Source organism: Delphinapterus leucas, chromosome 15, assembly GCF_059928025.1.
Source record: "Delphinapterus leucas isolate spDelLeu-1000000601 "Yukka" chromosome 15, BTC_Dleu_Yukka2, whole genome shotgun sequence".
NCBI lineage: Eukaryota > Metazoa > Chordata > Mammalia > Artiodactyla > Monodontidae > Delphinapterus > Delphinapterus leucas.
The window spans coordinates 17,681,162-17,708,930 of record NC_143143.1 but is presented as its reverse complement, the minus strand read 5'-3'; the positions used below and the strand labels follow the sequence as shown (position 1 = coordinate 17,708,930).

The window sequence follows — 27,769 nt, the reverse complement described above, 5'->3', positions numbered from 1 at the left end:
CTCCTCTAGGCACGCCTTGGTGATCGATACTCCTCGGGCAAGCCTCTGACTACTCGGAGGCAGCCGGAGTATTCGGTCCAGAAGGAAAAGTCGTCGCTGGCCTCTGACGACTCGACACTGTCCAAACTCGAGACAGGTGAGTTTGAGCAACTCGAGAGGGCGGGCAGCTCTGGCTCCTTAGAAGCGGGGAGGCCGGGCTGAGAGGGGAGGACTGCGCAGGCGTAGCGTGAAGGGGTGAAGCAGGAAAGGACGGTCTCGCGCGTGCGCTTTGGAAAGCCCAGGGCGGCCCTTCAAAGCAGCGAAACTGAGCCGGGTGTGGGGGGGGTGGAGGGGGGCAAGAACCTGGGGTAGCGCATGCGCTCTGAGAACGCAGTTTAGCCGTTGAACTCCAGCGCCTCCAGGGGGTAGGAGGAAGGCCCTGCGCGTGCGTGGTGCACTTCTTACACCAGTCGTTTCTTTTTGCGCGTGCGTGAGACTAGGCTGTCGTATCCCTGCGCGGTTCTTGGTGTCGCGTTGATGCGACTCTAATGCACGTGCGAGGCTTCCGATTTCCGCCGTGTTTGTAGTGGCAGGTGGTTGCCGGCTGACCCTCCCGGGCCAGTCGTCTTTTGTCGGTCTGGAGCTAGGCCGACTGGGCACGCTTAAACCATTGGGCCCCAAATGTGGACCAAGGGAAATGAAGCCCCGGGGGAGGCGCCGGGGAGGGAAAAGGTGTGAGACCTCGGGGTGGAGGGTTGGTGGGTTACGTAGAGCCCGCCCAGCCCGCTTGTCGTGGGGGACCCAGTGGGCCCTGTGCATGTGGCCGCCTGGAGGACGGAGGTGTCTAACTCGATAGGGGTTAATTCTGAGCAGAGATGGGTCACCGTGCTCAACAAGTTTGGAGTAAATCCAGGGGCAGGAGGTGGGCAGGTGTTGGGGCCACACCGACGGCCCAAGCCCGATCCTGTCTGCTCGTTACAAGACTGGGCAGCCTGGTCCCAGAAAGCCAGATTGAGGCCGACGTATTCTGGGAGGCGCTTTAGAGTTTTAAAGATAACTTAAGAGAATTCTGGGATGACTGCGGTGGCTTCCTAGAAGGCTTTATTTTATAAACATCAGGAACCCACTTAACTAACAGCCAACCAAAGGCCAGCTTACATAATGTCCTCTATCTGGATGGTGAATTCATGAAGTCAGGACCTGAGTCGGGCTGTTGTCTACAGCCTGTAGTTGGCTTCTTGGTGTTTAACGTGACCAGCAAGAAGCCGTTTATGAAGTTCAGATTAGGCTGGTTTATAAAGCCAAGACGAAAGCCACTCTGAGAGGTTAGCTCATACAACCTCGGTCTGACCCCCTTTTCAAGATGATTTCCTATGCCAACAAACAGTCCTTTGCGTAAGAAGCCAAGACAGTCCACTGAGAAGAGCAATTCTGTGCAGCCTGTACCTGAGCTTCCTGTGGAAGCTGTCTCATGTCATGAGATCAGTACAGACAGGTGGCACTCCAGAAGGTCAGTTTACAAAGCCAGGACACACGACCACTCAGGACACAAGACCTTCCTCTGGAAGGTTTGTTCATTTAATACAACCTTTTATAAAAGGCAATTCACCTCTACCCTCACCCACTTCAAAAAAGCCTTATGTAACCAACAAGAAGTCTTTTAAGGCCAATACCTGTCTAGCCCTAGGAGACTGACTTTAAAGTGAGGATACAAGGCCACTCAGGCTTTTTCATATGGCCTGTGATTATGGGGAGCATGGGTCTCAATGTGCCTGGAATAATGCCAGTTTATGATTTGTCCCTGAAAGCTACTATCAGTACTTGCAGTATTCAACTTGTGTAAGATGAAATTCCTACGTGCAGAAATGGCAGTTCCAAACAGTGAAAAAAAAACATTGGCAAAAATGATGAGAGTAAAAAATTTTGCAAAAGAAAAATGCATATTTTACCAAGCTAAATAAATAAAAGGCTTATATATAGCATCCTGGTTTGTATGATAAATTCCGTAGTTAATCCACCTATACCTACTAGAAGGCTGTTTATGCAACTTGCTTATCCCTTTTACGTGGAGCTCTGGGAAGCCAATGTGAAGGCCAGTTTGCAGTCCCACTCTGAAAGACTGTTCACACAGTTTACCCTTGATACCCTCCTCTGGAAGCCTCGTTCGTTTAATACAACCTTTTATAAAAAAAGGCAATTCAGTGAGGAACTCTGGGAAGCAAATCAGTAAAGCCAGGCCATGAGGCTACTCAGGCTGATACCTTACTCCAGAAAATTGCTTGATACAATTGTCAAGAAACCTTTCTATCAGACTAATGCGTGGGGAATGCTGGAAGCCTGATTTGTAAAGCCTGGACGTGAGGCCATTGAGAAAGGCAGTGTAACGTAGCCTCTACCTGACCTTCAGTGGAAGGCCGTATCAACTGGTTGGTTGTTTGAAGGCTGCTGGTTACAGCCCACATGAGGCCAGCTCCTCTGGAAGATTGTTTCACACAGCTGACAAGAAGGTGTTTCACCCAGCCAGGGAAGGACCTTGCTCCTATAAGGCCATTTCACATGGTTAACAGGAATCATGGAACATAGGTTTGTACAACTAAGAAAAAGTCCAGGCTTCACCTGGCCCTCAGACGAGGGCCCGATATGTAATGAAGCCAGTTTTTAAAACAGGTCATGAGGCCACTTTGGAAGACGTTTATGTAACACGCTGTGGCTCCTCCTCGGAAGGCTGTGTGATTCGGCAACTATTTAAAAGGCCAAATCATGAAAGATTCTGGGAGGCCGATGGAACCAAGCCATACATAAGACTACTCAGATGGATGGTGGCCAGCATGGCAGCTCACCAGGTTGCTACAGGCTGCAATTGTAAGCCCCCCCGGGAGACTAGTGTTTAAGATCAATCATGAGATGCGCAGGGCCATTTCAGGTGGCTAACACAGAGGCCACCTGTAAAACCATTTTGAAAATGAACTCACAGCCATCCCGAAGCTCTCACCTCTGAAAGGCTGTGTCGTGCAGCATCAGCGTAAGTCTCTCTGAAGGCTTCATTGTAAGACGTTCACTGAGGAACTCTGGATTCAAACTAAATTACTCAGGCTATTTTATGTGGCCACGAAGAGGCTGTTCTGTACAGCCAGTTTGAGGCCCTCTCTCCCAGAACGCTGGTCCACATGGCCATAACCTGAGGCCCTCCCCTCAGCCAACTGGCGAAGCAGCACATTAGCCGCCTTACCAGGCCAGTTGATGAAAACCAAACAGAGACCACCTCGGGAGGTCATTTTACAAAGCAGCACGTGGGGCCACCTTAGAAGCTGGCTTTGTAAGGCCTTTGCGAGGGACTATTTTGTAAGGTCACCCTGGGAGGCCAGTTTACAAAGGTTAAAATCTGCATCCCAGGGAACTAGTTTATAGCCCATTTGAAACCCTCCAGGAGGCTATTTTCTAAGGCCACCAAGAGACCAATTTACAAAGTTGGTACATAGGCCCCAGCAAAAGCCATTTTTATATTAAGGCAAGTAAGTCGTCTTCTGGGAGGCCTTTTTGTAGACCTTTGTGAGAAGCCAGAATATGAGGCCTCTGAGGCCTTTTGCACGCTCAAGGTGAGATTTTTCGAAATTGCTTTATGAGACTCATGTGAGATACTCAGGGGATGAGCATTGAGGCCACCCAGGAAGGCCAGTTGGTGGGTCCACGTGCTGTTTTGCGTGTGGGTAATGGATAAGACCATGCTGGAAGGCTGCACTGTGAACCTTTTTTTAAAAAATATATTATTTATTGATATTAGTATAGTATTTTTAAATAATTTTTTTTGTTTTTATTTATTATTTTTGGCTGTGTTGGGTCTTCATTGCTGCACACAGGCATTCTCTAGTTGTGGGGAGCGAGGGCTACTCCTCGTTGCGGTGCGTGGGCTTCTCGTTGCAGAGCACAGGCTCTAGAGTGCGCGGGCTTCAGTAGATGCAACACGTGGACTCAGTAGTTGTGGCTCGTGGGCTCTAGAGCACAGGCTCAGTAGTTGTGGTGCACAGGCTTAATTGCTCTGCGGCATGTGGGATCTTCCCAGAGCAGGGCTTGAACCCGTGTCCCCTGCATTGGCAGGCAGATTCTTAACTGCTGCGCCACCAGGGAAGCCCTGCACTGTGAAGCTCTTAACGAGACCAACACAAGACATGAATCTTCTAGGAGGCTGGAGATAGAAATCATCCTGGCGGGCTTGGGCCAGGCCACTCAGGCTCTCTGAGTCCTGTCATGCAGTAAGCCAGCTGGGAAGGATATCCATTGTGAACCAGGGACTGAGCTGGGATCTAAAGCTCCAAAAGCTGATGCAGTCCTCATGCCCGAACATGAAGAGTGTCTGAGTGGACGCTGCCACTTACTGTAAAGTTTTGGACAAATTGCTTAATCTCCCAACTCTCGCTTCATTCATCTGTAAAACCTCACACTGTAGAATTGTGAGGGATATGTTAGATAGATAATGTACATAAAACATGGAGCATTGGGATTTCCCTGGCAGTCCAGTGGTTAGAACTCCGTGCTTTCAGTGCAGGGCCCCGGTTTTGATCCCTGTTCTGGGAACTAAGATCCCACAAACCGCGTGGCACAGAAGAAAAAAAAAAAAACCCAAAAAACATGGAGCATTGACATGGCACATACGGAAGGGCACTGAGGTTGAGCTTAATCTCAGTTCTGTCTCTGCACAATCGATTGACTGTGGTCAGGACTTTTTTTTCTGGACCTTAGTTTTCTCATCAGCAAAATCGGAGGGTGGGGTTGCAGGGGAAATGATCACATACACCCCTGTCCACTTCACAGTATGGTGAGGAACAAATACAATTCGAAAGCGGTGCTGGGGATAGACTGCAGAACTGAGAAAAACTCTGAATTACTGCACTTACTTTAGGACAGGCCCAGGAAGAGGCACCTCAAAAATAATAACAAGCGAGAAAGGTACACCCTTCTCTTATGTGAAGTGATAGGATTTTCTCATCTGTAGAATGGGGAGAATAATAATTCCTTCCTCAGAGTTTTCTTGAGAGTTAACCCAGATGTGCAGCTTCATCGTGTGCTGGCTTGTGATCTTGTGGCTCTGGTCCCTCATTTATAAGATCATGGATTTGTGAGCTAGACTGCCTGAGTTTTAAATTTCTGCTCCACCTCTTATTAGCTGAATTGCTTTGGGACATCATTAACTTCTCTGCTTTAGCTTCCTTATCTGTAAGATGGAGATGATAATACATAGTTTCTGTAAGAATTAAGAGTATATATAAAGTGCTTGGAGCATTCCTGGCTTTACAGCAAACGCTTTGTAAGTACTTTATCAGCTTCGTAGGGTCATTGTGGGGGTGAAATGAGGCAAGTATTCTGTCTGCTGAAATGAGCTGAAATGGAGCCCAGCAATAGGAATGGCTTGTCCGAAGCACCCTCAGGGACCATATCTCTAGCAACCTTCACACATCTTTGTTTCTCTATCTACTGCTAACGTCTTCACACACATTAGAGCTAAAGGGAACCATGCTTTCTCCTCCTGTTCTTTGGTGTGAGTTATAGATGGAGTCCCAGCATGTCCAGGAAATCTGGTAGGAGTGTTTATTATCTATTGCTGCGTAACACATCACCATAAATTTAGTGACTGTAAAACAACACACACGTATTATCTCTGTTTCTGTGGGTTGGGCGTCTGGACAGGGTTTAGCTGGGTCATCTACATCAGGGTCTCTCACAAGCCTCCAGTTATGGTGTCAGGGCTGAGCTGTCATCTGAAGGCTCAGCTGGACAAGGATATAAGTGCCTGTGGTGGTTGGCAAAATTCAGTTCCCGGAGGGCTGCTGGACTGAGGCCCTCAGTTCCTAGCTTGCTGTTGGCTCTAAGCCACCCTCAGTTCTTTGCCACATGGGCCCCTCCAACAGGGCCACTTGCTTCATCGATGTGTGCAAACCAAGAATGCAGTAGAGAAAGTCTGCCAGCAAGATGGAAGGTCCAGTCTTATGTGACCTGATCCCAGAAGTGGCATCTCGTCACTTTTGCCATCTTAGACCAAAAAGTAAATAGCTACACATACCAAACCTACACACCTGTTGGTTAGAGGCAAGTAATAATAGTTTTCAGCAAGATGGAAGGTCCAGCAAGATGGAAGGTCCAGTCTTATGTGACCTGATCCCAGAAGTGGCATCTCGTCACTTTTGCCATCTTAGACCAAAAAGTAAATAGCTACACATACCAAACCTACACACCTGTTGGTTAGAGGCAAGTAATAATAGTTTTCTATTGCTGATATAACAAATTATCACAAACGTGATGGCTTAAAACAATAAAAATTTGCTAGCTTACAGTTCTATAGGTTAGAAGTTAAACATGGAACTAAAATCAAGGTCCCAGCAGGGCTGCATTCCCTTCTGGAAGCTCTAGGGGGGCAATCCATTTCCTTGCCTTTTCCAGCTTCTAGAGACCACCCACATTCCTTGGTTTGGGACCCCCTTCCTCCATCTTCAGAGCTGGCAACATTGCATTGTCTAACAATTCTGTAATCACGTCTCCCTCTGACTCTGACTTTAGCCAGGAAGGATCCTTTCAAGGACTCCTGTGTTAGGTTGGGGCCAGCCAGGTAATCCAGTATAATCCTATCTCACAGCCCTTATTCTTCATCACATCTGCAAAGTCCCTTTTGCCATGTTAGGTAACAGACTCACAGGTTCTGGGGATTAGGATGTGGACATCTTTGGGGGACGTTATTCTGCCGACCACTCAAATCACAGGTCCTGCCCGTACTTAAGGGGGTTAGATAAGAGTGTTCGTAACAGCAAGCAGGGATCATTGGGCTCTCTTGCACCTTAGGGTGACTTTCTTCCCTCACGAGAAGCGGAGCATGTGATGGGGCTTTATCACAGGCAAGTCTTCGTTCTTGCCTTCACCATCCACCAGTGGCTCTTGAGTGTCAGTTACTTTTAAGGGTCAAATAAGGTTCTTTTATTATTAACCACAGAAACCCTGGTTGACATAAGCAAGAAGAAATTTCTTGGGAGACTGTGGGGCCCACAGAATCGACGGAAAGCTGGAGACCTGGGCTTGGAAAGGACAAGAACTAAAGTGCATCCTAGGAATTGCGGACAATAATTGTGAGGCCCTAGCAAGAATAGTCTGGGCCAGAAACTGCCACTAGGACAAAATGAAATGCCAGCTATCTCTGGTCAAGTTGACCTACTTAAAGTTCACATTCAAAGGAGGCAACTCATTTTCTAGCTTGGGTCACATACCCACCCCTTGGCAACATCCCACCAGACTGATCTCAGTGGGTATGATGGAATTTCTCAAAAGGAGATGGAGGTATGTTGTCAAGAAAGAGAAGAGGATTCTGAGCCACCAGAACTCAACAAATACCCTCTACTATGTTCTCTGCCATCTGTTTCCTCAATAATAGAAGGAAGTTATTGCTTCATTCAGGGCAGGATAACTGCTGCAACAAGCATCATCAACACTGTAGTGGCTAAACACAAGTTTATTTTTTGCTCCGGAAGCATTCCAGTATGGATATTCCTAGTTGGGGGGCTGTCTTATGGCTCTGCCATCCCCTAAGGCCTCAGAGTCTTTAGCTTCCAGCCAGTGGATAGGGAACGTGTGGAGGATCATACAGGAAGTGTTTATGGACCAGGCCTGGAAGGGGCATACGTCGCTTCCATTCATTAACTGGAACAAGGTGCCGTGGTCACATCTAATTACAAGTGAGAAATGGAGTCTAACTGTGTGTCCAGGAAGAAGATGGAATGGGCTTTGGTGAGCTTAAAGCAAGAGTTTGTTTTCGTAGTAAAGTTTTATTGGGACACACCATGCCCATTTGTTTACATACTGTATAAAGCCGCTTTCACACTACAGTGACAGAGTGGTACCAACCGTGACCGTATGGCCTGCAAAGCCTAAAATATTTGATATCTGGCCCTTTACAGATAAAGTTTGTTGACCCCCAGCGTAGAGCAGTCTCTGCAAAAAGCATGATGGTCCCTATTTCTTAGTATCAGATGAGATAGGGCATATAGCAGCTGTTAGCATAATACCTACAATATTGTAGTGCAAATAAATCACCATAAGTTGTGAGCCGTAGAACGTATTCACATATTAGTACTTATTCCTAGAGATTGGCCTGCCATCTATATATAATGTCCAGGCTAAAGTCACTAAAGGCACCAACTGTGATAAACCTTTTCGTATAGGATTTATGTATTTCCGGGTTTCCTCCAGAGACATTAAGATCTCATTCTTTCAGTAGTCTTAATTGAGTGCCTACTATGAGCTTGACTCTGCAAGAAGCTCAAGGGCTATTCAAACCCAAAACACTCTCAGAGAATCTTGGCAGGCTTCACATAGGGGATCATTTAAGTTGGGCCTTAAAGGTTGGATAGGAGTTTGCCAGAGAAGAGGGGTGTTGGAGGCATTTCAGACAAGAATAATACATGTTACTCTCTGAACAAATATGGGTCCGGTGCCCACTGTGTGCCTAGTGTTACGCCAGGCCCTGAAGATGCAGTGGTGACACCAGACAGATAGGGACCCTGCCCTCACAGGTGCCCTCACAGGGCGGAGAAGACCATTGTTGAAGAATCAGTGCAGATGAGATGTGTGTTACATGGGACAAGTCCGGAAGCCTTGGTAACCTACAGGGGTCCAGGTCTGTGCGTGGTCTCTCTCTCGGTCTCTCTCTTTTTTTAGGAAAATAGTTTATATATATTTAAAATTTCAGTGGTTGACATTTTGGCCACTGGATGTCATCACAGATCTAGCTTGTTTTCCCCCAGTCTTATTTTATGAAAATGTAGAACTGTAAATATGTAGGCATACAACGTGGTGTTTTGCTGTAACTTATCTTTCCCCCCAGCACTCATCGGACTGAGCCGGCTGGGCCGATGGCGGGGCCGGGCGCGCTCTGGGAGGCCCTCTGGGCACTCCTGCCCCGCACGAAAGAGGAGCTGAAGCTGGAGCTGGGAGAGAAGGTGGAGGGCAGCGTGGTGATGCTGCTGCAGGAAGCCGCTGAGCTCTTCTACGGGGACAGGAGGCAAGAGTGTCTGCAGACCTGCGAGGCGCTGCTCGACTACTCCTGGGAGAAGCTCAACACAGGGCCCTGGCAGCACGTGGACAAGGGCTGGCGGCAGGTGTACTCCTTCAGCTGCCTCCTGAAAGCCGTGTGTCTGTGCGCGCCGCCGGGGGATGCTGCCTCCGTGGTCGCCGCCCTGAAAGCCTGCGACATGGGCCTGCTGATGGGGGCGGCCATCCTTGGGGACATCCTCCTTAAAGTCACTGCCGTCCTCCAGAAGCACCTGCTCTCTGGGAAAAGGCCCGCCCCCAGCCCGAGCCAGGAGCCGCTTGGCATAAAGGTATCCGGGGGCGGGGGGGTGGGCAACCGCCACTGACCGCACCCAACAAAATCCATCAGCCCTGTTTTCCTAGAAGTCACAGGTCAGCTCTCCCCTGGGCTGAAGCCCCTGGCATGCTGACCCCTCTGGTTGAAAAATGGCATCTCCATTGATTTGGAAATGGAACAGCCTCTTGTCTCAATTTTTTTTTTTCCCAGTTTGTGCAAAAGCAGTGCCCCTTGGGGAGAGCAGGAGGGTAAAAGCTTTGTGGTTCCTGAGAGAAGTGGCTCAGAGGGATTGTGTGGCCGAGCCCTGCAGCCAGCGGGAGCCCTTCTCTTTCAGCTTCTTCCTGGCCCCTTGGTTGAGGTGTCACCCACTTTCCTGGCTGCCTCTGTCTTTGTGCTGCTGAGTTTGGATGAGATACTACAATTCACGTGACTGATCAGTCCTGCCCTTTAGATACTTGACCGTGTCCTCACTGGTATTTAAGTGCATGTGCCAGAGAATACCCCACAGTCACTGAGTAGATACTTGACCGTGTCCTCACTGGTATTTAAGTGCATGTGCCAGAGAATACCCCACAGTCACTGAGGGTGGTTTCTTCAGGCTTCACATCCCAGCACTGACACGCGGATCCACTCACAGCACCTCTGGGCAAGTCAGTCACCTCCTCTGAGCCTCAGTTTCTGTAAAGTAGCAGAGTGCTGACCCCCAGAAAAAAGGGGCCGAGACTGTACTGGACACTGGGTGAGGGAGTTACGGGGTGTTTTCGACATTTTTCTAAATATTTTCTTGTTTTCAGAATTCCCTACAGTGAGCATTATTTTTCTATAAGAATAATGCAAATGGATGTCATACACCATACATGTAACTGAAATAAAAAGTGAGCCTATAAACAGGGAAGAGAAATTTGCAGCAAAGCTGTCAGAGAGGAGATATCTTTATTGTATAAGAATTATACAAATCAACAGGGGAACAGAGAAAACTGGGCCCCAGGAGGTAGAGAGACCAGACACACGAACAGACTGTTCACAAGGAGGAAACAGATCTGTTAAACAAACATGTGGGAAACGTTCAACCTCACCTCTGGTTTAAACAAACAAACAAAAAAAGCAGCCGTTCTTGGCTCTGAAACTATCAAATGAGATTTTATACAACACCCAGTGTTGCCAAGGGTGCCACAGGGCCAAGGGCATGGGGTGTTGGTGGACCTTTCAGAGGGTCGGGCAGACGTGCGGATCAAGGGACAAATATCTGTCCCCTTGGACCCAGGGGTTGCACGCACCCTTGCCCCGGCCAGGGCTGTCCCGAGGGATACGGCGGTGGCTTCATGGCCAAGGTGGTGTTCGCGGTCTGGGGCAGCGTATACGGTCAAGGGGGTGGCGGCTGCCTGGGTTCACATTCCCGCGCCACGCCCCGCTGCCTGTGCCGCCTCCATTCCCCTGCCTGTAGGAGGGGCTTTGCCCAGCAGCCTTACTGAGCCCCAGCGGTGGCCCAGATGTGCCGGGAGCCAAGGGCGTGGTCCAGACGCCCGTCCTGGAGCTGACATTCTAGTGAGGCTGAAAAAGAATGTCTTCTCCCAGGTGGTGAGAAAGGTGGGGAGGCTGCTTCAGGCAGGGTGGTCAGGGAAGGCCTGTCTGACAAGGGAGTGCAGGAAGTCAAAGTCTACATTGGGGACAGTGAGAAAAGAAGAGGCAAGCACAAGGCCTTGCACACCGCCTGCAGGGAAGAGTGTCGGCTGTCGCTGCCGCCACTGCGTGAGTGTTGAGGACAGGCTTGGGGTCCAGCAGGGGGAGCGGAGGGAGGCGCCGGGCGGCAGCGCTGGGCGCTTTACGTGTGAGGTCTCGTCACCCAGTGGGGCTTAACGCGTGGGGCAACGGGCTCAGAGACAGTAACCTGTTCAGGTCCCTCAGCTGGGAGATGGTTAAGTAAATGATGAGGCAGCCACTCAAGACATTGCAAGGACTGAGTGACAGCATGGAAACTACTTTAGAGAAATTATTGGACAGAAGAGGCAGAGTTGCTTATTCATCGTGAATCGTAGAGTGGATCAGAGATGCATATGTGTGGACAAAGTGGGAAAGGAACATACAGTAATGAGAAGAATCCTTGTATGTTAGATGGTGGAGTTTGGGATAGTAAGTTTTCCTCTATGAAAGCAATATATTAGTTTTATAATTAAACAAACATTTTAAATGAACCGGTAGAGAAGAAAACATCTTGGTATCGTGAAACGTCAGTAGGCGCAGTAGCAGCAGTAAAACTGACAATAAATGTTAACTGTTATTATTGTTACTAATGACACCTCGGCTGTCTTACTACCATTGATGCACATTCCTAGTGGAATGCCTCGAATTTTGGCCTTTCTGCAGTTGTTGCCATCTTGTTTTGTCTTAATTTTGAACAGAAAGCAAGGAATGACCACGTTCCGATTCCAGATATGACGTCAGAAAGAATGGTGCCCCGGCTTCACTGTCCATCCCTCCAGTATTTCAGGAAGCATTTTTTGGATCCAGGGAGGCCTGTGATCTTGGAAGGTGTGGCCAACCACTGGCCGTGCATGAAGAAGTGGAGGTGGGTGTCTGCTGAGGGCGTGTGGTTCCTCTTCCCAATTTAGCATCCCCAGAGACCCCCAAATTCCTCCTCCCATCCCCAAGTGAATACAGCCCCACAGACACTTCACTGGCAGTGAAGTGAGATGGATGGCCTAGGGCTTAAACAGGCATTAAAGGCACAGTGCTCTGAAGCGATGCCAGAGGTTATAAGATTCTTAGCTTCTACAGCTTGCCGGCCCTAAGCAGTTTTTAAGGAGTGCATCGTGGAAGTCCAATGTTAAGTCCATTATGCAGTTTTGCAGGATCTCAGGAATTCTGTGGAGTTTCTTAGGGGTTCCTGAGCCTTGAGAGTAGAAATAAGAACCCAAGGGCTTCCCTGGTGGCACAGTGGTTAAGAGTCTGCCTGCCAATGCAGGGGACACGGGTTCGATCCCTGGTCCGGGAGGATCCCACATGTCGCGGAGCAACTGGGCCCGTGGGCCACAACTACTAGAGCCCACGCAACTAGAGCCCGTGCTCCGCAGCAGGAGAGGCCACTGCAATGAGAAGCCTGCGCACCCCAACGAAAAGTAGCCCCCACTCTCTGCAACTAGAGAAAGACCGCAAGCAGCAGCGAAGACCCAATGCAGCCCAAAATAAACAAATAATTTTAAAAAAACAAAAACAAAAACCCAAGACAGCCCCACGCCCTCTGCGTGGGCTCCAAGGGCTCCTGTGTTTATTCTCTCCTCATGTCTGTTTCCAGTCCCTCCTCAGATTCATGGTGGAGAGGTCAGATCAGGCAGCTGGACAGTAGCCTAATTTTGAAATGAGGAGGCGTGTCTCAGGCAGGTGGATGGAGCCAGGCTGTCTTGTGGCAGTGGTTTTGCGGAGGGAGTGGTTCCCGCTGACACTTGTGTGCTTGACCACGCAAGGCGGGCACATGCCATGTCTTCCCTCATTGTCCCCTCCCTGGTTCCTGTGCGACGGGCACTGTCATCACCCACAGTTTGCAAACGGGGAACAAGGGCTCAGAGAGGCGAAGGGACTTGCCACAGGTCCCCTGGTGGGTGACAGGCAGGGCTGGACTCGGCACCAGGCCACCGGAGCTGAGGACCCAGGCCCCTCACCACCCCTCACTGTCCTCCACTGGCCCAAAGAAGATCTCTCTGCTTGTGACAGGGCGAGCAAAGAGAGAGGTTGAAAGGCGCTAGGCAAGCAGGGAAATAGAGCTGCCCAGCAAGAACCAGATTCATTGGTTGTATCTGCAAAGCTGCCCAGCGCCAGGTGGGCAGGTGACCTCGCCTCTCTTGCACCTGTGTCTCCTCAGCAGTGAATTGGGTCTTCCTCCACCTCGTTTGTGCCAATGAAAGGAGACCAGCGTAGCACATTTAGCAGGGCACCCAGTGGGTGTTAGCATACGATGGCAATGCCAATCCCTGTTTTCCGAATAGTCTGGAGTACATCCAAGAAATCGCTGGCTGCCGCACCGTCCCAGTAGAGGTCGGTTCCAGGTACACGGACGAGGAGTGGTCCCAGACGCTCATGACTGTCGAGGAGTTCATCAGCAAGCACATCAGGAATGAGGTGTGTCGCTTGAGTCCTGCCCCCAATGCTTAGGAGGGAGGGGACGCGTTACATTTGGGCAGATAACTTCCATGTGTCGCCAGGGGAGGTTTTGGAGGAGTCAAGAAGCCATTCTTTAAGGGCCTGTGGTCAGTAGGCTGGCCAGCACGAGAAAGGCAGGCGGGACATAAGGTTCCCATTTCAGGCCCTTTGTTTTTTGGAGGTTTTGTTTGTTTGTTTGGGTTTCTTGGTTACAGTTTAGTGGGTTTTGGTATATTCACGAGATTGTGCAACCATCACCACTACCTAATTCTAGAACATTCTCATCACCCCAAGGAAACCCCGTACTCACTAGTAGTCACTTCCCATATCCCCTTCCCCACCATCCCCAGGCAACCACGAATCTGCTTTCTGTTTCTGTGGATTTGCCAATTCTGGACATTTCACATAATTGGAATCATATAATATGTGACGACCTGTGTCTGGCTTCTTCTATTTAGCATAACGTTTTCAGGGTTCATCTCTGTCGTAGCACGTACCAGTCCTCCGTGCCTTTGTGTGGCCGAATACTATCCCTTTGATGGGTAGACCACATCTGGTTTGTCCATTCCTCAGTGGATGGCCATTTGGGTTGTGTCCACTTTTTGGCTGGTATGAAAAATGCTGCTGTGAACATTCACGTACACATTTTTGTGCGGACATGTGATTCTGTTTCTCTTCGGTGTATACGAGGAGTGGAATTGCTGGGTCAGATGGTAACTCTGTGTGTAACCTTTTGAGGAACTGCCAGATTGTCTTCCAAAGCAGCTGCACCATTTTGTCATTTCTTACAGTGAGGGCCTTGGGTGTCTTCCTCTTCCTGATACCTGCTGGCCACTCTGGCCGCAGTTGGGGTCAGTGGTGCCCAGCATCCCATCTGCCCCGCCCCCATCTGACCCTCGCAGAGGCCCTCGGGCATCTTCAAAGAACCCCTGAGCGTCGGGGAGCCCGGTTTGTAAAGCACTGATCTTTCAACTCATCTGATTGGTAGAAATTTTCACAAAATGGTCATCTCCAGTGCAGGCAGTTGTAGGAAAGTGGACTGTCACATTAACTGCTGGTGAGATTGTGAATGATGTGACGTTTGGGAAAACACCGTGGCAGAAGCTATTGAGATTTAAAATCCACGTACTCCCTGACTGCATTGTTCTCCTCTTGGAAGCCTGTAAACGTCAGGACCAGAGCATTCGGCTGTTTATTGAAACACTGCGGCAGAACCACCTTAATGTCCACCAGCAGGGGGATGGTTGAATGACTAATGATGCATCCTGTCTATAAAACATGCATCCATCAAAAGAATGAGTCACACATATGCATGTATTGACCTGAAGAGGTAGTCATGATATATCATTAAATGAAAAATGCAGACTTCACAGTAATACATATTGTATGATTCCATTTTTATTAAAAAAAAATCCTTATGTGTGTACAGCCCCTTCACGTTTCATGTGAGAAAACTGAGCCCCGGGGCTCAGGGTGACTTACTCAGGGCGGAGGCAGGGCCAGATCCTGAGTCCCCCCATCAGCCCAGTCTTGCTGGCTGGCAAGGGATCACATTCGCCCCCGGGTCGGAGGAGGGGGTACCAAGCAGGCCGGAGATGAGGGCCCTCCAGGTGACGCCTAGGACAGGGTGCTGAGAGCCAGCCACACGGGCGGCTCTGAGGAGGTGTCCCACGACTAACGGGGCTTTTCTGTGTCACCTCTGCTCTTTCTCCCATGGAGTAGCCGAAGGACATCGGGTACCTTGCTCAGCACCAGCTCTTTGACCAGGTAAGTCCGAGCCCCTCTACCCTTCACCCTCTCACCTCCTCCCACCTCCCTTCCTAGGCGCTGGCCCCGGAGGGTTGGAAAGGGGTCGCAGCCTCGTTTGCTCCCCAGTGGTACTGCCCCCTGCGGTGAGCAGGGAGGCCCCTGTGCCGCTACCCGTGCCCTACTCGCCAGCGGACAGCAGGGGAGCAGAGCAGGCCCTAGGATGGCCCCCAGGGGATGGAGTCTAAAGCCCAGGTGTGGTCAGAACCGAGGAACAGGTCCCCCAGGTGAGGGTGGCAAGCTGTGACCTGACCCAGAACGAGCGAGTGGCCGCTGACCTGGACTCACAGAGTTCCCTGGGCAGGGCCTGGAGCCGCCCTGACCACCTTTCGGTCGTCCGCTTACGAGGCAGGCTCCCCGCACCTGGGCCTGTGCGCTGTGGCAGGGCCCGGGTTCCACTCCTCTGGGTACCCTGACTGGCTGGATGGAGGACCCTCAGGACGAACTGGTGGAGACTGAAAGAGGAGGGGGCCGTGGGCTGGAGCTGAGGGGAGGAGCAGGGCTCGAGGCCAAGGCCAGTCCCAGGGAGAGGCGCCTCATGAGCCAGGGTCGGAGGGCAGAACGAACCCCACGTGCTGGGCGCGTCCACCAGCGTGAGAGGGTTTGGTCAGAAAAGCAGAGCGGGAAGCCGAAGAGGGAGGCTGGGGCCAAGCTGGCAGGGCCTTGAAGGCCAGGCCAAGACAGCGAGGAGCCTGGGACGTTTGTGAGCTGGAGGGTTCCCACTCCGAGGTGGTATTCCCAGGAGAATCCAACAGGGGCGCCGGGGGATGCAAGGAGAGTGCCCAGGGGAAGAAGAGGGAGGGTGGCAGGCTGCGCTAGCTCTGTCTCCGTCACACATCCTCCCCTGAGACCGTCCAGGTGTGGCCCAGACAGCGCCAGCGTCTGGCTTTTAGAGGTGCAGGGTCCATCCTGGGCCGCACCCAGATCAATGGCACCAGCATCACCCGTCACCCAGACCTGCGTCAGGTGGGGCCCGTAGCCGCCAAATGCAGAGCTGGGGAAGTGCTGGCAGGAACCAGGACCGGCTGGCTCGTGGGGAGTGAGGAAATGGGGCTGTGCGGTGCTGTGCAGGATGGCCGTAGCTGAGTTGGCAAAGGACAGGAAGAAAGGCCGCAGAAGGCGAACAGGGATTGTCTGCGGGGGGCGAGAGGGCGAGGGGGTCCCTCCCTCTCTTTTCTGCGGTTTCCAAATCATCTATAATGAGTATGTATTGTCCTCATAACGAGAAGAACAGAGACTTTGTTTTCAAATGCAAACAAAACAGAACAAACTGAAGTGTAGCGTGAATCAGATTCGTCCTGCGCTTTCAAAGCCGTCCAGCTAGGATGCTGAAACACTCAGAGGAGGGCTCACCCTGGAGAATGACCGGACAGTTGGGCTTCCCGTCCACCCCTTGCCTCATCCCCCGCTCTCCTCTTCGCTCTGTACTTGGGGGGTGGCCCAGGCTGCGACCCTGGTGGCGGGCGGGAGATGGCTGCTTTGTAGGCCCCTATGCACCGGCGCTGAACCCTGCCCTGGGGACGCAGGGACAAAGGAGACAGTCGCTCTCCTGCCCCGTGGACCTGAAAAACACACGTATCTGATGGTAATGAGCGCCTTGAAGGAAAGGAGAAATGTACCCTACAAAGGAGGCTGGGCGGGGCAAGGGCTCTTTCCATCTGATGGTCAGGGAAGGGGTCTTGGGGAGGTAATGTCTGAGCAACAGCCCAAAAGATGAGCAGTAGGTACCCAGCCACATGGCAAATATTTTGCCCATTTCTTTTTTATTGGGTTGTTGGTCTTCTTATTTTGAATTTTAGGAATCCTTTATATATGTTCTGGATGCAAGCTAGTTGTCAACCGTAAGCATTGTGGGTATTTTATCCCTGTCATCAACTTGCATTTTATTTTCTTCTCGTGTCTAAAAGGACATGACAAGCGCCGTGCCATCTGGGAGAGCAGCAGGTGTGAACTTTCACCTTCAAGGGGCAGGAGAGTTCAGTGTGGCCAGAGCCGAGCGCATGAAGGGGAGGGAAGTGGCAGATGGGGCCTGAGAGAGAGATCAGGGCTGGAAGAAGGATGGTTTTCTTAATGTGAAGGGAAGTATTTCCAGGATGGCTGTGGCACTGTCTGGGGAGGAGTTGAAGTGACAGGTGTGGAAGCAGGGAGACCACTAGAAGGCTGCTGCAGCGGTCTAGGAAGAGCTGACGCCGTGCGTGGAGAGACGGGGTTAGGACGTGTGTGAGCTGCCAGCACCTGACGTGGTGGGCGTGCAGAGATCGAGGGAAAGGGAGCAGCCCAGGAAGACTCCTAGGTTTGGGACCCGAACCACTCGTTAGATGGAGCTGAGGCATCCGGGGGGACTCGGCAGATGCGGTCTTGGCCAGGCCTTACGCCACAGCTGCCCAGAGCGGGCAGTGCTGGGCGGGAGGCGAGGTCAGGGGTTGGGTGTGTGCCCTGAACAGGGAAGACCTGGGTCATTCGGGGTCAGGACCACAGCCAGTGGGAAGCTGGGGTCCCTGTCCTGACCAGGGGGCCCCAGTTGGGGATGTGCCAGCCTTCGGGAGCTGCAGGTCCAAAGTTATAGGGGGGCAGGTGGTGATGGGGCCAGGTGGGCTGTGTCCTCTTGCCCAGGCTTCCCCATGTGAGGACTCGTGGGTCCTGAGTCCTGTCCTCTCTTGCTAAGTAAAGAAAAGGGGGATTCAAGTTGATCAGGCCCCTACCACGTGATCTCAAGAGACCAGCCTGTCCTATCCCCTGGTCTCAGTCATAGTGGGGTTCGGCCTCCCAGGGCCCCTGGAAGCCACAGGTCAGCTTAGCTCCCTGTCCTGGAGCAGCTTCCCCGGGAGCCCTAACTTCACAGCCTCCCGGAGGCCCCTGATGCCGCCACGCAAAGGAGCAGCACAAGCTCACTTCCAACTGGGTCAAAGTCCATGAATGGTTTTAAGACTTCCACACTTGACCACGTCGCTTTTTTTTTTTAACCCAATTTTTATTATTTGTTTGTTTGTTTATTTTTGGCTGCATTGAGTCTTCGTTGCTGCCTGTAGGCTTTCTCTAGTTGCGGCAAGTGGGGGCTACTCTTTGCTGTGGTGCACGGGCTTCTCACTGCAGTGGCTTCTCTTGTGGCAGAGCACGGACTCTAGGCGCGTGGGCTTCAGTGGTTGTGGCTCGCGGGCTCTAGAGCACAGGCTCAGTAGTTGTGGCGCACGGGCTTAGTTGCTCTGCGGCATGTGAGATCTTCCTGGACCAGGGCTCGAACCCATGTCCCCTGCATTGGCAGGTGGATTCTTAACCACTGTGCCACCAGGGAAGTCCTGACCACATTGCTTGATGCCACCAGCAGCCTGGCATGAGGGTGCCCCCTTTACCACATCCTCACCACCACTGTGTGTTACCACTTTTTCAACTTCTCCTAATTTGATCAGTGGGAAATGATGACAATGTTTATTGCTAATGAGACTGAAACCCTTCTTTATATCTAATTCATCTTTATGTATGATCTGGTTTTTGTCCTTTTCTTATTTGTATACCTTATGTATTGGGATCCTTATTATTTTTCCTTATTATTTTGTATGCACTCTCTACATTAACCTTCCTTTACCACAGTTCAAATGTTTCCCATTTTACTCCCCATCTTTGTATTAAGTAACTTCTCTTAAACGTACCAATTGTGATTGCTTTACCATTAGGAAATTTTGGAAAATCTTCCCTTCCAGAGATTTCATTAACTGCTCAGTCCCATTTTCTTTTTGTTTTTCTTTAATTTGATGTTCTAAAATTAGAAAATTGCAAGCTGGTTTATTTTTAGGTACAAAGCAGTGGTATCAGGTTTTTAAGAAAAGGAAACAAAGTTAAAATGCATATGACGTGGAAAGAAATCTGAAAATAAAATTATAACCCTTCCCTAGCAATTATGTATTTACTTTTTAAAATTGATTTTTAAACTCCTATACAGTAAAATGTGGCTACAGTCGTATTATTACACAAGAAGAGAGTGTGTATCGGCCTTCTGGGAGAGTCAGTGGACTTCTAGGCTGCTGTGTCCCACAGGCCTGGTCTTGAACCTCCACGTCTGCTCTGACCCTACAGATCCCGGAGCTGAAGCAGGACATCAGCATCCCCGATTACTGCTGCCTGGGCGCCGGGGAGGAAGAGGAGATCACCATCAACGCCTGGTTCGGTCCCCAAGGCACCGTCTCCCCGCTTCACCAGGATCCCCAGCAGAACTTCCTAGCCCAGGTTGGAGCTGCTCAGAACATTGGCCTTCCCCCTCCTCCTGGCCCAGCCACACGCGGCCTGGCCACATTGTCCACATTTAAACACTAAAGAGATGAACCACTGACAGGGACGTGGACAGAAGTGAAAACAGAGAAAGAAAGGTACCAGGCCTCAGCGGGGGGCCCTCTGCCTGGTCGGGGTGGCTTCCAGACATGGCTCCTGCATCGTCTGGGTTCCCAGACGCCTCCTGAGGGCAGAGTGGGGCCGGGCGCCATCTCCGGACGGAGCAAGTGCCCCGACGGCTGCCTCTCCCCTGCCGTCCATCAGAACCAGGCCAGCTTCTCCTGCCAGAACCCTCCAAATACGGGGAAGCTGGTCAGCCAGTGGGTGGTTTTATGGAGACCCAGATAGAGCAGCGCGCGCACGTGCGTGCGTGTATGTTGTAAGGGGAGGGGCACCTGTTATAAAACCACCTTCCGTCGCAGGCAGAGAGGTTTGACAAGTGAGAGTGTTCTTCCAGCCCGGGGACCCGTCCCCAGAGGCAGCAGAGGGGCCGGGAGCCAGACCGCCTCTCAGCCTTGCGAACGTGGCCATTCACTTAACCTCTCTGTGCCTCCATATCCTCACCTGTAAAATGCGGGGAAAGGATAAACCCCCTCGGAGGGTTGTGCCGAGGCTCAGAGCTAATACACATACAGCACTGAGACAGCGGTGCCACAGTCGAGTGCCTGTTAGCAACAGTAGCGAAGGCAGTGACTCCTAACCTGACGTGTGTGCCGGGCGCGGGGCGGCCGGGCACCTGCTGAGGAGGGCGGCTCTCTTCCTTGCAGGTGATGGGCAGGAAATACATCCGGCTGTACCCCCCGCAGGAGTCAGAGGCCCTGTATCCTCATGACACGCACCTTCTTCACAACACGAGCCAGGTGGGCCTGGAGGACCCAGTGGGACCCACCGTTTCCCCTCCTCCACACCCCGTCTCTGAGAGCAGGCCAGTGACTTCCTTCGCTTTCCTCAGGTTGACGTGGAGAACCCCGACCTGGAGAAGTTCCCCAGGTTTGCCGAGGCCCCATTCCTGTCCTGCATCCTGTCTCCGGGAGAGATCCTCTTCATCCCGGTGAAGTACTGGCATTACGTGCGGGCTCTGGACTTGAGCTTCTCGGTCAGCTTCTGGTGGTCGTAGCCCGAGAGGAGGGTGCCCGGCAAGCAGACGCGCTCGTGGTCACACATCCTCCACCCTGTGCCCGGCCCAGCCTGCGCCTAAGGACTCCCTCGCCTTGGCACACGCAGGGCGAGGGGTGCCCAGGCCAGTGTGGGCAGCAGAGGCAGGCGGGTGGGACCCCAAAGGGACATTCCCGGCCCACAACCCGCACAGAAGCTCCGGGGCTCTGAGGTTGGCTGCCTGGATTCAAGCCTGGCCCTGTCGCTTAACCGCTGCGTGATGTGGGGCAAGGAACTCCACCGTGTGTGTCTCCATCTGGGGAACAGGGCAGCGCTAGTCCTCACCACAGAGGGCTCTGGGGACGCGGTGTGGGCAGAGCTGCGCTACAGACCTCAGCCACTGTCACCAGCCTTCCTGATTATTACTGTTGTAAATACTGGCCTGTCAGGACAGCCATGGCCCGCAGGCTCTGGAGCGGGGTGGCCACGGCCTGGTCACGGGGGTGCTCAGCTCAGGCCTCTGCTGGGCAGTGGGGAGCCTGGGGCAGTTTCTGTCTTGGTTACTGAAGTGTAACCTGCCTTCAGGGAAGCGCACAGCCCTGCCAGCTTGGCGAATTTCCCACTCCACACGCTCCCAGCAGCCAGGAACCACCTGGCGGCCCTCCTGCCCCTTGCTGCCGCCATCACCCGGGACCACTCCTCTCTGAAGGAGGGTTTTAGGCCAGGAGAGAGGCCCAGGCTTCAGACTTTCCATAAACATGTTTGTTTTGTTTGTATAAAACATGGGTGGTTCTGTTTGAATTTTGACCAGGTAAGGATGCTGGGGGCAGGGGTGTCACAGACCTGCAGGAACAGCTGCGGAGGCGGCCCAGGGCCATGCCTCTACCCACCAGGCCTCTCTCCCTCCGTGGCCACCTCATGTCTGCTGGTCTGACCTTGGCCTCAGTCTCTTCCCTCTTGTAGGTAGCCTTCTTCCCGGGGGGAGAAGATGGCCCCAGCAGGTCAACTCCAGATCCCAGCACCTCTACCCACAGCTCAGAAACCTCAGGGAAGGTTCTGACCATTGGGCCTGGGACCTTCGCCCATTCTGAGGCAATGCCATGGGGCAGGGAGTGGCTGCTCTGATTGGCGGGGCCTGGCTCACAGGCCCCCCCCCTGAGTTACTGTGAGAAGGGGGGTGGGAAGCATTGATGGGCAGCTAAAACTAGCTACTAATGTCCTCTGTAACCAGGCCAAGGAATTTGAACCTTATCATGTAGGTCTTGGGGCTTCAGCGTTTTGAGCAGAGAGATCATTAGAACATACGTTTGATTCTCGGCAGGGAAGAGGAGGGGCTGATGGGCAAAGCTGCAGGGAGGCCGTGGGTCTGACGCCGTGGGTGAGCCCGGGCGAATACGAGAGCTGTTTAGAAAGGAATCGAGGGCTCTGTGAGCAGTTGCTTGTGAGGTCGTTTATTCCCCTACCCAGCATTATTGATAGTTATTTACCTCATTTTTCATATGAAGAATTTATAGCAAATATCAACGCCGCTGAAGGCAGTCAGGCATAAAATAGGGATGCCACCATGCCCACAGGCTCGCCATCAGTGAGGAGACGGGCTGCAGACGAGCCATAACTCCAGGGCTGCCTGCATAACCCCCACTCCTTCCCCGGCTCCAGCTCCCACGGTGGCCCAGCCTTTAGGACCCCATCCATCCCAGCTGGCAGGTCCCACTCCTGACGAAAAGCGGTTCACCTGTAATGTCGTGGTTCTGAAGTTAGGGACTAGAGGGAGCGTTCATTAAAACATATTGAGGCCTGGCCGCCTCGAGCAAGTGTCCCTTGTCAGATGGGAAGATGAACTCTTCATCTGCTCCCCGGGCAAGGCTCCCGTGTTGCCAGTATCCCGGCTGGAGGGCTGGCTTCAGCTCTGAGGGGTGTGGACTGAAGGCGGCTTCGAAGAAAGGTGCCAACCAGCTGCTCGCAGGGCCAAGGGGAGGTACAGGCACCCACCCGCTGGAGCTGCAGAGAGGCCTGCTCAACACCGGAGTCCTGTGCCAGGCAGGGCGCGGCATCGAGCAGGATGGGGGCCCTGCCCTCCTTGTGTTTCATGCTCTTGGGGGGGTCCGGAGAGGAGACGGACAGTAAAATAAGTAGTGTGGGTAGTGATAAGTGCCATGAAGGCAAGAGAACAGGGTGACGGTGGAATGTGGCAACAGGGGAGGGATTGGGGACATGACTTTCATAGCTGACGTCTGAGTAGAACCTTGAAGGACCTGGAGTCCAGAACTGACACTGAGATTTGAGGAAGGTGCTCCCAGCAGCAGGTGCAGCAGCCCCGAGGCAGGAAAGCCTTGGCCTTGGGAGAGAGGAAGGGGCTGGTGCAGCATGCGCAGAGGGCGCTGAGGGAATGGGGAGGGCAGGGCCTGGACTGTGGCAGCGGGGAGAGGGATGAAGGTGCTAAGCAAGGAGAGACGAGGGCTGATCACATTGGCATGTGAGAAGAGCCCAAAGGGGGAGACTGGAGGCCGGAAGAGCGGTCAGTGTCCCCGGTCCAGTAATTCCTGGAGTGACACGCTTGGGGCACCAGTGGGAGGGCAGAGTGGTGGGAGACAGGCTGTGCCCGGGGACGGCAGGGCCGGATCACCAAGGCCTTGAGTGCCAGGCAAGTGCTCTGGAACTTGGGGTTAGGGCTTTGGTTGGGCCGTGCCAAGGGGTCCTCAGGAAGTTCATGCTGGCGTCACCGCAGGGGAGACTGGCAGCAGGAGGGCAGTGTCCCAGCAGCGGGTGCTTAGAGCTTCCTTGACACCTGCGTGGTGTGACCCTGCCTGGCCTTGACCGCCCAGCCACCTGCCCGGACAGGCAGGAGGGCCACGGCGTGCTGCTCTGCTTCTGGGCCCTGGCCTCCGTTCCCCCTTGTCCGGAACAGCATTGTGGAGGATGTGTCCTCCCGGGAATGCAGCCTTCCTGGACCTGCATCTTGAGGACGCACAGAACAGCTGGAGCTGCTGTGCAGTGGCTGCAGTCCCCGCCGTGACCGGGCAGTGGGTCTTCCCCGCCGGAATCCCCGAGCCCAGCGTCCGTGTTTTCTCAGACCCTCCCAAGAAACCCCTTTTCTGGGTAAGCTGGCTGGGGCTGGTTTCGGTGGCACAGCTGCGCCCACCCGCCCACCCGCCAGTCAGGGCTCCCGCAGGGCTTCACCCAGGCTTGTGTTTGCCTTCAGAAGGCTGGCCCAGGGGCCGGGCCGGCGCACAGCTGAGCGCCTCTCGCTGCCTGGGGGTGGGCCTCAGGGCCCAGGCCGGACCGGGGTCCCGCCCCACAGCGGGTTGATGCAGGTGAATCGGGCAGAGGGTCTTTGCCGCACGGGTGGAGGACACCCCACCCTTTGGGCGCCCACATTCATTCCCCCTCTCCCTGGTAACAGCGTCTTCAATTTGCTTAGAGAATCTCCTCCTCACTCAGCCACGTGGCTCGGGAGGGGCTGCCCTACTCCCGGCTCAGAGGTGGTCCAGGCCGAGAGTGCCCATTGGACCATCCCACCCTCCCCCACAGGTATCCAGATTGGATGTTCGCTGGGATGGGGGAGCCACTAAATGAGACCCGCCCTCTTCCTCCTGAGGGCGGGGCCTGGGTGAGCGAGGCCTGCAAGTATGGCAGCCATTTTGCTACCCTGAAGAAAGAGGTTGGATTTGCTGGAAGACCGTGTTTTAGGCGCCAGCGTGAGGCCAACACTCATGATAACAGGGCAGAGAGAGAAATACGGATGCTTGGAACCACTAAGTCAAGCCTCTCCTAAAGGACCCCCTCTGGCCAAGTCCTTCCTTGTTTAAGCCTGAGTTGGGTTTGCTGTCATGACTGAAGGGGTCCTGATTGATTCTGGGGTGGAAGGGAGGCGAGACAGGGAGTCAAAATGGTGCGGCAAGTGTGAGGGTCAGAGACACGCGGGGAGGTGGGGGACTGGAGTGGAGGCGGTGACAGCCTAACCAAGGTCTAAAGGGTGGACAGGTGTTTCCCGCAAGGGCGGGACACACGAGGGGAGGGCAGGCAGGCGGGGGAGACGTGTGTGCAGAGGCCTGGCGGTGAGGAACACGATGGTTCGTTCAGGGACAGAAAGAAATGCCGTGCCCTGGAAGGTAGGAGGGGAGAGGGGCTGCGGTACACGGGGCCCCATTGCGTGGCCCGGGCCCGCAGGCAAGGGCAGTCAGCAGGGGCATGCCAGGCCGCCCGGCACGGTGGGAAGGTGACTCCGCGGGAGAAGCCTGGAGGCGGTGGGTGACGCCGTTCAGGCCGGTGCGTCTTGGGCCAAGGAGGGTGCAGCCCGGGGGGCGTCGGGGGGCCAAGGCCAAGGCCCCCACAAGCCCAAGTCGGGCCGGCCAGTGTGGGTGGGATGGGTGACCACAGCTGGGGACCGAAGGCAAAGCCGCCCTGAGCAAGTGGCCTCAGACAGTGCCGGGCAGGAGGAGCTCTGCCAGCCTCGCTCCGGAGCCCAAGCCGGGGGGCTCCCAACTCTCAGTGAGCTCCAGGAAAGGGGGGCCCCCGACCACAGACGAGGCCGAGGTGGCTGCTTAGTAAGTTTATTCCAAACCTGTTAACAAGTGAACGCAGAAGATAAAGGAGGTGAATCAACGTGAAACACGCAACTGATGCGTCTCTTCCAAACGGGGCGCGCCGGTCACTCCCCTGAAGGCGGTGGCCGGCTAGTGCTGCCTGGATCGCAAGGACCTTCTGTTCGATTTGGAGATGCTGGCCTCCCTCTCCTTCTCGGGGTCAAAGACTTCTGTACGCAGAAAAGCCAGAAAATGCTGTGACCGGTGCGGCCGGCTGCCGTCCACAGCCACGGCTGTGTGCCAAGGACTCTGTCCTATGGAACATTCTACTCTCCAGGAAGGCAGAATTAGCCCCAGTTGACAGATAAACAAACAGAGGGAGCTGGGGGCACCACTTATACCTCCCCTCCCGAGATAGCTGCCGGAGGGAGAGCCTCGTCTACACCAGAGCCTCACATGCCTCAGGATGTCTACCAGGGTCTAGGGAGCCTGTGGAACAGGGCAAGCGAAAGCCGGCTCCGCTTACAGCAGAAGCTGCCTCAGCGTGTGCAGCTCGGGTCCTGTGCACGCGTGGCGGCTCTGTTGGAGCACCCCGCCTCCCTGCCCCCCGTGGCACCTCAGGGCCACGCACCACAACTCGGGCACGCTCGCAGCCCTGCCAGCCCAGCCGCCCAGAGGCCAGGAGGAGACAGCAGCTTAGGGACACGAACCTGGTATCTCGTGGGGCCAGTAGTCATTACAATGGGGGCAGCGCGGCTCCGAATGGGACTGGAAGTACTTGGCCACACAAGGCAAGTGCATCCTGATTCCACAGGTCTCGCAGCTTTGACCCTGAAATGAGAAAGGTGATGGCCGTGGAGCCCGCCGTGTTCATAAACCTTCAGGAAACTGCAAGGAAAACATCCCACAGGCTCAGCATTTTTGTCTTCTAGGCCCCAGATTAATAATAAGGACAACCCGTAAGTCTAACTTAGTGCAGTGGGTTTTAGTAAAGAATCTGACGAATGAGCACACGGGGAGGACGCTCAAGGCTCCAAAGGCCGGAGCGCGGCAGCGGGGGCGGCAGGCCAGGCCCTTGGAGCAGCAAGGCTAGTCCCAGGCTCCCAGCATGTGTGGGTCCTGCAGTGGGCGTGAGGATGGCCGCTTTGCAGAAGGCACTTTAGCAACGTGGAGCAAAGCTTTCAACAGTCGTGTGCGCACTCTGTTCCAGAAACTCCACTCCCAGGAATTCAACCCAAGAAAACAACCAGGTGCCCAAGGATGGACGTGCAAAGAGGCCTATCCCGGTGTAGGTGACGATCGCAAAAAGATAAAAAGGAAACATAAACATCCAGCACCGGTCCAGCTGCTCTGCTCTGCAGCCCTACAAAGTACACAGGGGAAAACATGATGGGGAAACCATGGTTGAGACAGAAAGGTGTTCACCACACAGCTGCCGAGATAATATGGACCACACAGAAGACCTCTGAGAGCCTTATCTGGAAAAAAAGTAGAAAGAGCCCTGGGACGAGAACAGAGGGACCAGGGAGAGGCGGGCCTTCGTGTGTTCATCCTCGGACACCTCTGCGGAGACGCCCATCTGCCCACGCTGGAGGAAGGCCTGGGGGCCAGAGAGAGAGTTCTAGAAAGTGCCCGCCCCCGGCCCTGCGGTACCTGGATGAGGAGGCTGTGACAGATGGTGCAGACCTTCACGGCGTCGGGGTACGTCTCCCGGATGTACTGCTCCATCTCCAGGATGGCCCGGCCGTGCAGGGTGAACTCCCCTTCCTTCTGCAGGGACACAACAGGAAGAGGCATCTTTTACGAAACTGGCACACCTGGCCCTCTTCCCACCCTGTATCTCTGCTCCCATGGCCCGAGGCCCAGAAACGGGGAGAGGTCCACACGCCCCTCGCCTCACAGGCTTTCACCAACCCCAGTCAACAGGCATCCACGCCGGCCTCTTGCAGAGCCTCTAGTGGGGAAAACTTAGGTAAGACCTAAAAGGAAACCGAGGCAAGGACCCCCGCCCCCGCATCTTCTTGGCGCCTTCCTTGTGCCTTCACGGACGGGAATCATGGATCTTGCACGGCAGCCCCACGTGTGAGGCCTGCCCAGCCCCCCAGATGAGGACAGAGGCCGGGAAAGGGAGGCAGTGATCCCACAGCATGAACTCCACCCCCTACCCAAGCGCCCACTTCCTCCTCTCCTCCCCAGAGCCCCCCAGCCCCACCCCCAGGGAGGAGCACAGCAGGTGCCCCCAGCCCTGCTGCCTGGAGCCTCCAAGGGGACCATCCGTGATCACTTCCAGCCGCGCCACTTTACGGGCAACGCTGGAGACGGTCCAGGGAGGCCCCCGGCGTGGCTGGGTGGCATGGCTGGTGGGGCCTCCCGGTTCCCCCAACCAGACACGGTGGAAAGCCAGGACGTACAGAAAACCTGGCTGCGGTAACTACCCTACGGCCAGCTCACAGGGCAGAGGCAGGGGTCACAGAGGCCCACGGACGTTTACTCATGAAAGCCGACTAGTGAAGCAGGAGATGAACCTCTTAACCATGTTCGTTCCCCTCCGCTGCCCGCGCTGGGGGAGGAGCTGCCGGTGGGGCTCCTGGGCAAAGGGCGCTGGAAGGCCGGTGGGGCCGGC

General features: G+C 53.8%; 2 protein-coding genes across 5 annotated transcripts in view; one reads left to right on the top strand and one right to left on the bottom strand.

Annotated features, from left to right (window-relative positions):
* Positions 1-26,916, top strand: KDM8 (lysine demethylase 8 (putative)). Its single transcript, XM_022588476.2, has 8 exons — positions 1-136; positions 8,840-9,335; positions 11,722-11,888; positions 13,303-13,435; positions 15,179-15,223; positions 19,334-19,483; positions 20,293-20,385; positions 20,478-26,916. The coding sequence occupies exons 2-8, from the start codon at positions 8,868-8,870 to the stop codon at positions 20,640-20,642; spliced, it is 1,221 nt and encodes a 406-aa protein (XP_022444184.1). The 5' UTR covers positions 1-136; positions 8,840-8,867; the 3' UTR covers positions 20,643-26,916.
* Positions 25,158-27,769, bottom strand: part of NSMCE1 (NSE1 component of SMC5/6 complex) — a 32,985-nt gene continuing 30,373 nt past the window's right edge. For all 4 annotated transcript variants that reach the window (XM_022588479.3, XM_022588480.3, XM_089896000.1 and 1 more), the window contains 3 exons: positions 26,800-26,916; positions 25,857-25,977; positions 25,158-25,376 (listed from right to left, as the gene is read on the bottom strand). In XM_022588479.3, the coding sequence (XP_022444187.3) occupies positions 25,297-25,376; positions 25,857-25,977; positions 26,800-26,916 (318 nt within the window). In that variant the 3' untranslated portion in view covers positions 25,158-25,296. The remainder of the gene's footprint in view (positions 25,377-25,856; positions 25,978-26,799; positions 26,917-27,769) is intronic.